The 15,093-nt window shown below is 43.4% G+C and overlaps 1 protein-coding gene across 1 annotated transcript; it reads right to left on the reverse strand.

Moving 5' to 3' along the window:
* Window positions 1–289: 289 nt before the first annotated feature.
* FUT4 (fucosyltransferase 4) lies at window positions 290–4,787 on the reverse strand. The gene has a single exon (XM_032295740.1). It carries the CDS (start codon window positions 4,499–4,501, stop codon window positions 2,891–2,893), a length of 1,611 nt encoding a protein of 536 aa, XP_032151631.1. The 5' UTR covers window positions 4,502–4,787; the 3' UTR covers window positions 290–2,890.
* Window positions 4,788–15,093: the final 10,306 nt, after the last annotated feature.

Raw genomic sequence — 15,093 nt, forward strand, 5'->3', positions numbered from 1 at the left:
CTTGTATGTGAATAAAAATGCAATGGCCGGGCACAGTGGCTCATACCTGTAATCCTAGCACTTAAGGAGGCTGAGGTGGGTGGATCATGAGGTCAGGAGTTCAGGACAAGCCTGCCCAAAATGGTGAAACCCCGTCTGTACTAAAAATACAAAAAATTGGCCGGGCGTGGTGGCAGATGCATGTAGTCCCAGCTGCTCAGGAGGCTGAGGCATGAGAATCACTTGAACCCAATAGTCAGAGGTTGCAGTAAGCCAAGATCACGACACTGCATTCCAACAGGGGGAACAGTGTAAGACTCCATCTCAAAAACAAACAAACAAACAAATGCAATTATACCTTCCTCATGCTAAATATTCCATAAATATATGGTTAGTTTTAAATGGACTTAATACTAAAAAATTGGTAAAATAATAGATACTAATTTAACTATAAAGCTTTACCAAAACAAAACAAAAAAAATTCTTTTCAAAGAAAGCTTAGGTTCTTCTTCTAGTTTGCAAGTTCAAGCTTAATCTAAATGGTAATCATGATTCTTGAAATATAGCTTAGCTATAGGGACTAATTTGAAATACACAATATGAGGCACCATCCTTTTTATTTCAGAATTATTCTACAAAATACCTTGAGATTTAATTTTAGGCCTATAAATAGAAATGAGGACATCTTGAAATCACTGCAAGCAAAGAAGGAAGATATAAAATCAATGATTGGGTGTCTGCTATTTTGGGTACCTTCGTTTACTTCCTGAAATGCTCAAAATGAGCTTGTGAAGTATTTTCCTCAGTCATTTTACAGATGAGGAAGCTGAGGCTCAGGGCTACGACTAATTTACCCAATGTCACATAGCTGGAATTCAAATCTAAACTAGGTTATCTTTAATACCTGAACTCTTTTCCACCGCCCCATGTAGAATCCCAGTAACACCAAGATCACTGACTGTTATCTTATAAAAACTCATTTTAAGAATTGAACTTTTATCTTTATTGAGTGGCTGGCACTTTGTAATTGTAATTCCGCCCACACTATAATACTTTAATGAGGACATTTTATCCACAGCTTTTCATTTCTCCTTTCAAGAAGAGAACTGAAGCACCTAGATTTAAGTGAGCTTTTCAAGTATGTCTGCAAAAAAATGTAGAAGTAAAACTTGCTTTATGATTTAGATAATTGCACTAATCAAATACAAACGACTATTTACAGCAGAACTCTGTATAAAACTAGTTAATCTTGACTTTACCCACAATAATTAGTCACTGAAGGTCCTTATTCTAATAAGTGGAGGAAAAAACTCACATTATTTCAAGCTTTAAGTCAACTAACTTTCTAATATTGATTTACGGCATCATTAAGACTGTCACAGTAATCAATCAGGCCCTGCCAATTGTTTTATCAGTCACCATTTACTTTTTGGAAGTGATAGATTGTAAGAGCCCTAAAAAGGAGGACCTTGTCTTGTATAATTCTCTGTCCTCCCTAGGGCCCCAAGCTCAGTATTTGGCACAGAATAGGCACGCAGTGGCACCTGCTGAATATGCTGCTCATTCAGTAACTTGTCAAGTCAATGCATGTATGTTCAAGTTTGATTCCATAGCACAGTCTCAAGGGCACTGGAAATGTGAAGATATGCTATATTACTACATTGACTACAAGGGGAACCTGCTGGCATCAGGGAGAAGTGCAGATTTAGCCTTTAATGAGACAGAGTAAGTGAATAGTAGGCACTAATGTAGTTCCTAGGATCTAAACATTTAAGAACTGACAGAGATAAACAAAAACTGCCACTTTCAAACATCATGAAACTTTTTTTCCTTTTACTTGATTCCATAATGTAGTGCAGTACCTTTCACCGTTCTGCAGAGGGTAGTACCAGCAGCCCTGCAGGACTGGTATTCTAGTTTAAATTTCAGGTCCAGTAAAGACATGAAATAATTTTGTGGAAATGACACTGTGGCTTCCTTTTCTTCTGTCTGTAAACAAAGGCTGGTTTTCTGGGAGGAGGGAAGAGGGTTGCTTCTGCTTTATTTTCACATCTGTAATTTTAATATACTTTAAAAAAAATCCAGGGTATAGGAAAACATAAAGACAGAATAAATAAATTAGGAAATGGTTATTCACATTGTAAAGGGATGATTCTCCATAGGGTTTCATTAAATACTGAACTCCCCTAAGTCAATGAATTTGGGACTTGATTTAAACGCAGCTTTTCAGGAATACATTTCTTAGGTAAAGTGAGGTACACCCATGTATTCATCTTAACTCTCCTCCAAGGACAATCCAGCATTTTGCTTCCATTCACAGGACAGGGGAACAGATAGTACCTGTTAATCAAGTCAGAGGCCCCTCTTGGACTGCCCTCCTCACCCTTCTCAGGAGCCGAGGCTGTGAGGAATCTAAACAACAAAACCCAGCAGCCACAGTCCTTCCACTCTCCACCAACAAGCCTCCTTCTAAAACCAGAGATTTGCTTCACCTTGGTCTGGAAAAATGTGAGTTGGGAACAGTGTGTATGAGATTTAGAGGCTGTACGGGACACAAATACTGCCTGTGGCAGACGAGGAAATTCAGAGAAACCGCTTCAACTGCTTCTTGCAGCTAAGCGATTTCATTTCTGCACTGGTTACAAGGTGAGGAAGAGCCCCCTCCTTTACCCCTAAACAATGATGCCCATCAACAACAAAGGGAGCCCAACTGCTAGCTCTGCAAAAAATATGGATCTGGGCCCCCATTTCTGTGCTAATATTAATTGGTAAATCGCGTTTTTCCCATAGAGCAAAAAATGGGTGTTTGAAGAACTTAGTCCCATGATTCAGCAGTCAAGACGATGCACATTAGAGGATCAAAAAGCTGACAACTTGGCCTCCCCTGGGTCACTTCCAGGGGAGGGTGGCCTCACCGCTCAAACCAGCTGGCCAAGTTGCGTATGCTTTTGGGCCGGTCCCCAGCCCTCTGCACAGCCTGGCAGACCCGGCACCAAGGCTCGTCCCAGAAGGAGGTGATGTGGACAGCGTAGCTCCGGCGCCAGTGGAAGTAGCGGAGATAGACGGCAGGGTTGCGGTCGAGGAAAAGCAAGTAAGTGGCCAGGGAGGAGGCACTTGGGAAGTCGTCCACGTGGATGAAGGCGCCGCGGGGCATGAAGCGCTCGTAGTTGGCACGGTCTGGGCCCAGCACCACTGGCACCGCCCCGGCGAGCAATGCGTTGCGCCAGAGCTTCTCGGTGATATAATCCAGGTGCTGCGAGTTCTCGAAAGCCAGGTAGAACTTGTAGCGGGCCACTGTGTGCAGGAGCCCGCTTTCGGGCACCGGCTGCCCGGGCCCGCCTCGGCCGAACACGTCCACGGCCACGTGCTGGCTCAGCTGGTGGTAGTAGCGGACCCGGGCCTGGCGCTCGTCCCAGTGGCTCACCACCCAGGCCACCAGCCCCTGTTTCCGGGACAGCGGCGGGGCCAGGCCTGACGGCTGTTCGCCAGGGTGGCTTCTGGGGTGGAGGTAGCCATAAGGCACGAAGACGTCCGAGTCCGCCCGGTAGGAGAGCGTCCAGTTGAAGAGGTTACTTGCCAGGCTTCGCAGCCCCGGGGAGTGCGACGGCGACTCGAAGTTCATCCAAACCCAGCGCTGCCCCGGGGGCCTGGGGCCGGAGGTCGCCAGGGCTTCGGCCGCCGCCGCTGCCGCTGCCTTCTCGTAGTCCAACATGCGCAGCTCCAGCTCCTCCGCAGTGCGCGCCTGGACGCCCCAGGGCGGGGGCCAGTCGGGGGGTCCCTTCACGAGGTCGCGGTGGTGGAAAAGCACGGCCTGAGCTTCTCCATAGGTCGCGCGGTCGGTTAGTAGGCGGCAGCCGCTGATGTTGAAGCGCAGCCGGCAGTCGGGGGGCGGCCTCGCAGCGCCCCCGCGCCTCCCGAAGGGCTCCCACCACAGCAGCACGCCCACCGGCCGCGGAGGGGTCGGCGGCGGCGGCGGCGGCGGGGTCGGTGACGCCCAGGGCAACGGCGGCAGCTGTCCCCAGCAGGCGTAGGTGATCAGCGCGGTGCACGTCAAGCCGGCGGCCACCAGCGCCCAGACGGTCCACGGTAGCCCCCGTCCTTGGCGCCACCCGCGCCGCCCTCCCGCCGCTGCCGCCGCCGCCGGCCAGCCCGACGGCACCCTCATGGCGCGAACAGGCAGAGCTGCCTCCGCTCGCCACGCGTCCGCAGGCGTGGAGGAGCCGCACCGGCTCTCATGCTGCCGCTGCGGCTCCAGCCGTCTCTGCCGCTCGCCGCTGGCCGGGGAGCGGGAGAGGGCGGTCCCGGAATCCAAAGGCCGCGGGCCCAGCCCAGCTCCTCCCGAGTGCTGGGCGGGGCGCGCCGCCAGGGCAAGGTGAGCTGGCCAGGACGCCCAGCTGGGCGCCGCCCATCCCCTCCCTCCACTGGGCCTGGGGCCCGGCCGGCCAGACCAGGCCCGGGGAGCCCACTCCTCCTTCCATCCCGCGCCCGGGGGCACCCGGGCCGCACCCCACAGGCGCCTCATCCGCTACTCTGATCCTATCTCAGCTGAAACGGTCTCCCTCTGGGGCACGCCCACCACCCGGAACTCGCTCACGGTGGCCCAAACCCTCGCTTCCAGAGGGAAGCCCCGGTTCATCCCAGGGAAGGTGCAGGGGGCGCGAGACCTTCCAAAGCCGCGGCAGCGCAGGAACAGGCGCTGGAACAGACGGAAGGCCGACCGGGCGCCGCTGGACGGAGGATCCGCGTCTGCTTCCTGCAGCTGGGCCCAGCCACCAGCCAGCGACGCCCGCCGGAGGGAGGGATTGAGGGAGGGAGGGAGTCCAGAGGCCGCGGGAACGTGCGAGCAGAGGCGCCGCCACAGCGTCTGTGGCCAGGACCTCGTGGTCCGTCGAGACGGGCGGGTTGTGGAGGCAGTCCCCAGCGGCGTGGCCTTCACAGGCTGTGCATTTAGTGAAACTTAAGTTTTCAATGTGAGTGTTCTTAAGAACATTCTCTTTGCCTGCCAGCCCAGTAAAGGATAGAGAACAAAATGTTTTCTTAGCAATCAAAACATGTTCCTTCCTTTGGTCCCCTACCCAATAGGTCTGACTTGCCGGCTCATAGTAGTATTCCTTGTACCAGGTCGTTCAGGACTCATAAACCAAAGATGAAGATGTGCCCCTCGAGGCCCTTGGCGTCAAGGAATTTATTGCTTATTCAGTGAGATGAATGAATGAACATCACTATTAATTTTACCTGGCACTTAAGAAACAATTTCTGCACTGATGAAAATTATGCAAAAGACTTTGGATTATAAAATGATGATGAAGATATTCTAGCACCCAAGTTAAGGATATAAAGACATTATCACACTGGCCTCTTCTGCTTTATTAGTGAGTCGACACTGGAGACATCTACGCCTACAGTCACTTGAGCAATTTTTTACCGATGGGTTGAATTTAAATTTCTGGGTTTTGGCTCTGGTTTATGATATTCAACTTTTATTCAGGGGATAAATAAATAGATCAGGGGCGGGGCTGCTGACCTAAGGAGAGGAGGTAGTTTTGAGAGAATTTATAGTAGATCACAGCTGTTCATTAGTGGAGTCCCAGCCTAGTGTGTTAAAAGTCACAGGATATTAGGGAGAAATAGATATTGCTGGGAATGGGGCAATCCTGCCAGGTGTTTTTAATATTATGCCTATAGAAAATAAACTTGGATTAGCCATATGAATTTATTGCTAAGAATGTTTTCATTAAAAATCAAGTATAGAGTGTAAAAGCTTCTATAAAAGTGGTTTCAGGTGGTGCTGTCTGCAGGGCCGCAGCCTGTTTGGAGGGTGGATGGACGGTGTTAGGTGTTCTGGCTAGGCCCATCAACTTCGTGACATTTCCTCCTAAACACTAAAACCTTTCATAATGTTTCCGGGTTTTTGTTTTTTTTTTTTGTTGTTGTTGTTGTTGTTGTTGGTTGGTTTGTTTGAAAAGCAGAAGTCAGAAATCAAATATTTTATTTGAAATTAGACATTTCAGTGAGTTTTCCACTCTTATTTTTAATTAAAAGAAAAAGCTATAAATACACAAATAATTGGCTTCAACCAAATAAAGGAAAAAGTTATTGGCTTCTCTTTTTATGCAATTCAAGAATCCAGCCGTTTATTCACATTCTTCTCCCACTTAGGTTAAATAAGACATCACAGATAGAGCCTACCATGGTGCCCAGAACACGGCAGGTAGGCATTTGGGAAATATTTTCCTGCTTGATTGCTTCCTTCCCCCACTCCCGATTTTCTCTTAAGCCTCCAAATGTTCTGTATAAGCTATCTTTTTACCTGAAGAATGCCCGAGCTCTGGTGCACATCAGTTTTCTTTGTGTTCAGTTACCTCATTAGGGTTGAGACCACAAAGTGCCCTACTATAATATTCTTAGTTGGTATGAGAGGAGGGGATACTAGGCAGTAAGGTGTGGCTGGATCAATGAAAACCAGTCATCACTTCGCAAACTGCTGAGTGAAGGTCATATTTGGTCATTGTGCATCTCATACCTGTACAAACATTCACAGGGGACTGGATTGTTCTTATTTTAAAAGAACCACTGGTAGGGTAGAGGGGAGGGAAAACGAGGAAAGGAATTATGGGAAAGTAATAAATTTACTCACTCATTTAACAAATTGGGAAACAAATGGAAAACTGTTTCTATCTTCAAAAATCTATGAGAGAAACATAGTGGGGAGGGAAGGGATCATGGAAGACTTTGAGAAGGTGGCTCTTGGAATAATTAGGAATCATTACAATGGAGAGGAAGAGGGCTGTGTTAGTCCCCACAGAGGGGGCAGCACTGCAGAGGCCAGGCAGGGAAGACTGCGGCAGTAGGCAAGGAATTACTAGGGTATAGTTTGGCGAAGGGGATGGGGTTTTATCCTGCAGGCTGTCGGGAAAGTGCTTGGAAGGCTTTAACATAGGAAGGAAGCAATATTATGAGATTTTTATTTTTAAAATGAATTCTTATTTTTATTATGTATGAGGAGGGTGAGTATGTGGATGACTTGAGGAAGGCTGCAGAATGCTGGCCGTGTTGGTTAATGTAGATGCTGGTTAATGAGTGTGTGTTGGTTAAGGAAATTTATCAGGCTTTATGCTCACATATGTACTTTTATGGGTAGATACTATGCTTTAGAAAAAAAGTTTCTAAGAAAAAAAATTCATTAGTAAAGAGTGAGTTGGGTAAAAACAGGGTAAGAGTAGGGGTGTGGTGTTCTGTTGGAAAGTTATTGCTGTAATTCAGTTGTAAAATAAAGAGGGCCTGAACTGAGACAGTAGCTGTGAGAATGAGGAAGAAAATTAGAGGAGGATAGATTCAGAGAGATCTAGGAGGGTGGTTCCTTTCTTTAGGAAGCCTTTCTGTTTACCCACAAACATACATCCAAGGTAGTTTACATGGCTCTCCTGTGCTGTCTCATACATGTACTGTTCAGAACATCATAGGGCATTCAGAGATCATGACTGTTTCATTCATAACTCCATCCTGAGCACCCACAACAAAACCAGGCATCTGGTAGTGTTCATCATCTCAATGAATATTTTTTTGAATGAATGAATGCTCTTAATGTATGACTGAAATTATCTGTTGATATCTCTTTCCCCACTACAAAATGAGAAGGCATCTGACAATTTTAGCTATGTGAATGGCTTGCTATGACCTTGAGATGTCCCTAAAGCTTTCAGTGGAAAATATTGTACACGTGTTAATCATAGTCCTGGTGACAGGCATCAGAAATGTATCAAATTAGGCTGTTCTCATTGGCCGAACCTGGAACGAGTGCTCATTCTTGAAGCAATCACAGTAGTCAGGGAATATGTACTCTCTTTAGACTGTCCTCTGGAGCTAGAATCAATCCCATCTTAATAACAGAAGTGGAATAATCTGTTATTCTTGAATAATGGTGCGGAGACATAAGTTACCCAAAAGAAAAAATGAGGTGGTGTTACCTGAAAAAGAGGGAAAGGATGCTGGTTGGGCAAAACATGTCTGCTACCCACGTGGAAGGAGATATTACTATTCTTAAAATGAAGAGGTTGGACTAAATGAACTCTAAATCATCTTAGATTTGGAACATGGAAGAACCTTCTATGATTCTTTTACATTTGGTGACAATAAATGATTCTTTGTGTATGTAAAGTCCTCTCCGTTTCCACAGAATATTGCACGGAAAGGACTGGCTTTCACTTGCAAGCATGAAGACACGATCAGGAATGGAGAAGAGTCTATGCGCCCTGAGGGTTGCAAAAGTAGTGTAGCAGAAAGCTCCACAATTCAAGACTCAATTTATGATGCCGATTGAGCAATCAACTCACAACATGCCAAAAGTAACTTATTCGGTTCCAAAATTTTATATTGGACAGGATTCTTTGGGAGCAAGAACCAGGCCAACTGTGGTTCCTAAAATTCAAACTCATTCCTTATTCTTTCTCAAGGAAACAGTTCATTTGATAATAAGACTATCGTAGTTCATTTTAAAGCCTCTCCCAGTGTTACTCATGGAAGAGAGATCTGATGTTTCCTTTGGAAGCCCCAGAATAGGTTCTGACAGCCTAGCTTTCCAGGTGGAGCCAAGCTCTGTCAGCATAAGCTCCCTGAGATTCAGGCTACCCTCAAGTGGGCTGTTACCCTTGGTTGGATCTGAGATTTCTGTTACTGAACATTGGCCTGCTAAGTATGTTTTAAATGTTTTTCCTTGAAGAGAGAAAAAGGCAGTTGAGTCCCTTATTATGTACTTACCAGGAAATGGTGAGTGTATCAGTGAGCAGGTGTTAGAATGGCTAATCTGTGTGCAAATAGGTGGAGACAGTTGACTTTGTCAGGAACAATTTTTAAACCATGTATAATTGGACAGATAAGTATGGAATGGACTGTTGGTTAAAAATCAAAAATTGTGTACGATCAATGACACTCACAGTTTATTGTTCATTACCCTGCTAAATCATTTATAGAAAAATAAAACTGCTGGATGCGGTGGTTCATGCCTGTAATCCTAGCAGTTTGGGAGGCTGAGGCGGGCAAACCACATAAGGTCAGGAGTTCGAGACCAGCCTGGCCAACATGGTGAAAACCTGTCTTTTCTAAAAATACAAAGAAAAATATCCAGTATACCTTAAACAATCTCTAGGTTACTTTTATTGCCTAATAAAATGTAAATGCTATGTAAATAGTTGTTATACTCTATTGTTGAAGGAGTAATGACCAAAAAAAAAAAAGGTCTGTACATATTCAGTAGAGACAGAACCATTCTTTTTTTTCCCTGAGTATTTTCAATCCAAGTTTAGTTGACCTTGATAATCTAAGGATATGAAACACACAGCTATAGAGGCTGACTGTATTTTCATGATATATATTTCAAGGGTTTACCTCTACATACTTGTTGTCAAACTACCTTTTCCTAAAATAGAGTTTATTTTGAGTCACATGGAAAAAATTATAGAATACAAGGCTTACACAAAATAAAATTATTTTGACATTGAGAAAAATATGTTAATATGACACAGTGCAATGCCTGACACATGCCTGACACATATTTAATACATATTTATTAAATTAATGAATGAATGAATGAACATCACTATTAATTTTACATTTCTTGAGGCACTAGTGAAACAATTTAATTTCTGCACTTACAAAGATTCATACAGAAGAATTTGGACTATAAAATAATTATTGGCCGGGCGCGGTGGCTCAAGCCTGTAATCCCAGCACTTTGGGAGGCCGAGGCGGGTGGATCACGAGGTCAAGAGATCGAGACCATCCTGGCCAACATGGTGAAACCCCGTCTCTACTAAAAATACAAAACATTAGTTGGGCATGGTGGTGCGTGCCTGTAATCCCAGCTACTCAGGAGGCTGAGGCAGGAGAATTGCCTGAACCCAGGAGGCGGAGGTTGCGGTGAGCCGAGATGGCGCCATTGCACTCCAGCCTGGGTAACATGAGTGAAACTCCGTCTCAAAAAACAAAAAACAACAACAACAACAAAAAAATAATTATTAAGGTAAATATTATAGTACCCAAATATAGGGTAAATAAGTATCACATTGGCCTCCCCAGATCTAATCCAGATTTACAAACACTGTTCCTTGCCACCATCCCAAGTCTACTTGAATCCTCAAATGAGTAAGCTCAAATCCTGTACAGTTTCAGAAACTCAGATATGTGTGGTCTGGGCTTACTGTGGTACCTGCTCTCAGCCCTTCTACGTGGCTGCACCCTAACTCAAGGTAGCTGGAGCCTAACTCAGAGAGGCAGACCAACTCTCTTCAAATAGAGGAAGGGATCTTGACTACCCTCTTCCTCCCCTTTTCTGGACTCATTTCTTACACAGACCGAGGACCTGCTTCACAGAAGAAGACAGAAAAATGACGTATTTTCCCTATAGGTCAGGTAATTCTTCTTTGACCACACCAACAGCCAATCAGCACAGAACAGTTGTTCTAACTGGGCTTTGTCACATTCCTTCCTGTGATTCTTCCTCTACAAGGGCCTGGGGCACTTGTAATATTAAGAAATACTTGTTGGATTGAAGTAGACAAAATTAGGGACATATAGTAGATTTTTGACAAGTATAGAAAATGGAAGGGTAAATGCATGTTGCTTATGTTACAAGGAAAAAAACATTTCTGAGGTCAGTCAATTTTATAGTTCCAGATCAAGATTTCTGTGGACAAATAAATCACAGTCCAGAAGTCTTACACAGTGTTTAAGGGTGAAATCACATTAATAATGCTGGCTGTATTATTTTTAACCACTCCAAAGAAAATGTTAGGTCTGTATTTAATCTTAGTAATGTTTAGTGCAAGTCAATAAACTTTTGGTCTTGGGCTGGGGGAGGGAGGGAGAGAGAGAGAACAGAGACAGAGACAGAGACAGAGAGACTTAACAGCATTGCAGGAATAACTGTTCTGGTAGCACAATTGGGCACTGCATGAAAAGATAGCTCACTCTTGAGTGAGCTCACTGTTCAAACACTTAATTTCCTGGATCATCAAAGGCAGCATGGAAATAGTGGCAACTCTCCAACGAAAAATGTAGCTGCATTCTGACCACCCATTCACTGAGCCCACTCTTCATCATTTCCACCACTGAATAGCTATTTAGCTTCCTTGGCTCCTTTGAGGTTCTCCCATTTCCCAATTCACAGTTTGAGAAATATTGATGAAGATTGCTAGTAGAGATTTTGATATCATGACCCTAGTATTTGCTGAGTTACTTAAAAAATAAAATACTTTAGGTTTTATTTACTTTTATATAATATGGCATGACTTCTTTATCATTAGCAGGCTTATGGTGCCAGTTTCAAAGTGTTTCCAAGCAATGGACTGAGAATTGTTCTATATTGATATTTGTAGGGGTACCTTAGGGCCAGATCTTATTTGGGCTTACAAATCTGCAAAAGCTTTAACTTCATTCAGTAATATTTACTGAATGCCAATTGTGTGCCAGGCATATGAGATGTAACTGATCTGCCCTTGTGGGACATGGTAGCTATCATACTCAACCCACCAGTTTTAATTATAGCTTCAAAGCGATTCCACACCTGAATCAAAAGCTTGATGTCTGAAGTTGTGAATGTGTTAGACTTTCAGTAACCCTAACCAGTTGCCTTTTGAGACCATATGCCCTTGATTGTCTTATCAATTCATCCTTTATGACTTCTGTATTGATCAAGTGTTATTGTCAGAGCGAAAAATTAGACACTTGTCTTTGCAGCTTTCTCATTCCCATTTACCATTTGTTAAGCAAGGCCTTTCAGACTGTCAAAAAAAAATTCAAGTTAAAGGGAAGCAAGTTTCCTTTGGGGGAGGGAGGTAGACATGAGTCGCTCCACCCAATACTTTCCACTCTCTCTCCTTTAGTTATGGTGACGTGATGTTGAATTATAAATTAGAAGGAAGTTATTTAGCTCACAAACATGTGCTCCAAGCAAGAACTGTAATTAAACCAGATAAAACTAAAGGCAGCTGTATTAATTAGGATTTCTTTGGTTACCAACAGCATGTATAGAGAAAACCACGCGTCACAAGCCGTGCTCTCTAGACACAATGTTCAGCAGATTTCTACTTATTCACCTGGCACAACTGAAACTTTGTACTCGTTGACTAGCAACTCCCCCATTCTCCCCAGCAGTCCCCTTCCCCAGCCCCTGGCAACTACTCTGTGCTTCCATGTGTTTGACTGCTGTAGATTCCACATGTAAGTGGAATCATGCAATATTTGTCTTTCTGGAATTAACTTATTATACTCAGCATAATGTCCTCCAGGTTCATCCATGTTAACCTCTAATCCGTGTGTGTGTGTGTGTGTGTGTGTGTGTGTGTGTGTGTGTGTGTATGTGTATGTATGTTTTGATAGGAGCTGAAACATTCTGGATACTAAAGAGGTGTAGTTCTTAAAATGGCCCATGTTGACTACAAAATTGATCACCCTATTTTCATCCAAAGTCCTACTGATTTCTTCCTTCCAGAGTGTAAACTTGCAGATTTTTGTCAGGATAAGGGAGAGAGTAATCCAGTCTATGAAGAACACATAAGGGGTTTCCTATTCATTGTGTGGGAGGAGTTTGGAATACTCCTTAAAATACCAAGTGTAGAAAAATTGGATACAGAATGAATGGTCATCAATAAGGCTGAGGTTAAGTAAATTTTGGTACAGCCATATAATGATATATAACCTATAAAATCGTAATTTAGACAAATATATTACATAGGAAAATGCTCATAATGTATGGCTAAGTGAAAAAATGTGGTTTACAAAATGTATATAATATGAAAGTACTTTTATTAAAACAAAACCAAAAGTCTCTTCATTTGATAATTTCTATCTCTATAACTATTTCAATTGTAAGATAAAGGTTGTATTAATAAGATAAACCATGGGATACAGCTCTTTAAAAATAAGATTAAAAAGTTGTCTTTAAAAAAAATCTGTCCCAACAGATGCAGCTGTAAGAAAATAGTTTTCCCAATCATTTTGATTTTTTTTTTTTTTTTTTTTTTGAGACGGAGTTTCGCTCTTGTTACCCAGGCTGGAGTGCAATGGCACCATCTCGGCTCACCGCAACCTCTGCCTCCTGGGCTCAGGCAATTCTCCTGCCTCAGCTTCCTGAGTAGCTGGGATTACAGGCACGTGCCACCATGCCCAGCTAATTTTTTGTAGTTTTAGTAGAGACGGGGTTTCACCGCGTTGACCAGGATGGTCTCGATCTCTTGACCTCGTGATCCACCCGCCTCGGCCTCCCAAAGTGCTGGGATTACAGGCGTGAGCCATCGCGCCTGGCCTGATTTTTTATTTTCCACCTTTAATCTGTGTACTTCAAAGATGCTTTTGCCATGACTATTTGGCCAAATTAACTAGAGGGCTGTGGCCAGGCATGGTGGCTCATACCCATAATCCCAGCGCTTTGGGAGGCCAAGGCAGGTGGATCGCTAGAGCCCAGGAGTTTGAGACCAGCCTGAGCAACATGGGAAAACCTTGTCTCTACTAAAAATATAAAAATTAGCTGGGCATGGTGGTGCATGCCTGTAATCCCAACTACTTGTGGGATTACAGTACTACTGAGGCAGGAGGATCACTTGAGACCAAGAAGCTGCAGTGAGCCATGATTGCTCCAGCCAAGGCAACAGAGTAAGAGAAAAAAAAAAGCAGGCTGTAAGCCCTTATGACACCAAGTTATCCAGTACTGGCAGTGACTATTTCTGGCATGAACTAAGGAAACTCTGAGGAAACAGAAACTGAGGACCCTAAAACAGAAAGAGAAACTGAGACAGAAATAGAGACTAAGAGCCCTGAAACTCAAGGACTCTGGAGCTAGGAGGCAAATAAAATGAAAAGGGAAAGTAACCAAGTTGCAAACAAATTTGGAAAAACAGCATTTTTATTTCAGATCACAATAGAAGTGTTTCTAGGGTATTATACCATTAAGTATGGAAATGACTGTTGGCAAAAGATTGCTATATTTTTAGAATTTTAAAGAAACCTTCTTATAATCCTGCTTTATTAAGAAAAATACTTATTGAGTTAAAAAGCAAAACAAAACAGTTGCATCATATTATATAGTTACTTTAGAAATCATCTCCTACTTTGGGCATTTTAGGTGGTTTTAGTTATTCACTATTATAAATAATGTCTGTACATGAATCCAGTTGGGAAAATATGCAATGGGGCAGTGAAGAACAGAATTCAACTACAAAAGGAACCAGGTCCCCAGAGGGGAATAAGAATGAAACTTTAACACTGAAACAGTGCCATGAGAACAACCTTAAGTAGTATCAGAGGCGGTCAGAAAAGGAAAGACCAATTGAGAGCACCCAGCCCAGGCAACAAATCTGAAAATAAATGGCAAGGAGCTTGTTTATTGGCAGGAATATAGTGGAAGCGAGAAAGGAAATCTCTGAGCATGTTTATAAAGTCGTAGTGAGAACTCAAGTAAGAAGAGGACATCATTTCCAATGGATAAACAAAAGTCAATTCTCCCCCACCCATTTCACTTTCTGTATGACATCTAACATACATGCAACGGGGTTGGTGGTAACAATTTTTAGAAGCTTGAGATTTTAGATGTCTACAAATAGTAAATACATTGCCCTAACTCTAGGGAGTTTTGGATGTTATATTTCTTGACCAATTTCAGATGTAATCGCTCAGTTTTAGGCATTGCCCTGCAACACTCTTTGGAAGTAACCAGTGATGAAAAAGTTCCATAAACAAGGTGGTGGCTGGAATTGACTTACATTTAGGATCTCATCTAGCAAGCAGTAACTAAATGGAAATTTTTATATTAAATCTGGAAAGGTGTGGATCTTGACTCAAGATTATTGACTGTTTCACAGTGTAAATATTTTTTAAGTAGGGAAGGGACATACCCAGTCTACAAATCTGTTGACTAAACTTGATTTGTTGCATTAAAAAGAATAATAAACTTGGGAACACGGAACAGAAGGAAGTTTTCTGAGCTTAGCCTAGAGAGGAAGGAGAATGAAAAGTGTATAACCATAATACTAGAAAAAAATAACTTTGTAAGAGGTCGGGGCTGGAATTGTAAGCAAATCACAACAGTTATGTATAAAATGAAAAATTGGAAAAACCCAAATA

The sequence above is a fragment of the Sapajus apella genome, unplaced genomic scaffold, assembly GCF_009761245.1.
Source record: "Sapajus apella isolate SASKATOON/1434 unplaced genomic scaffold, GSC_monkey_1.0 scaffold34, whole genome shotgun sequence".
Lineage (NCBI taxonomy): Eukaryota > Metazoa > Chordata > Mammalia > Primates > Cebidae > Sapajus > Sapajus apella.

Bases quoted from the DNA above. Each gene is read 5' to 3' on its own strand.
- FUT4 (XM_032295740.1), bottom strand. From the start codon at position 4,501: ATGAGGCGCCTGTGGGGTGCGGCCCGGGTGCCCCCGGGCGCGGGATGG.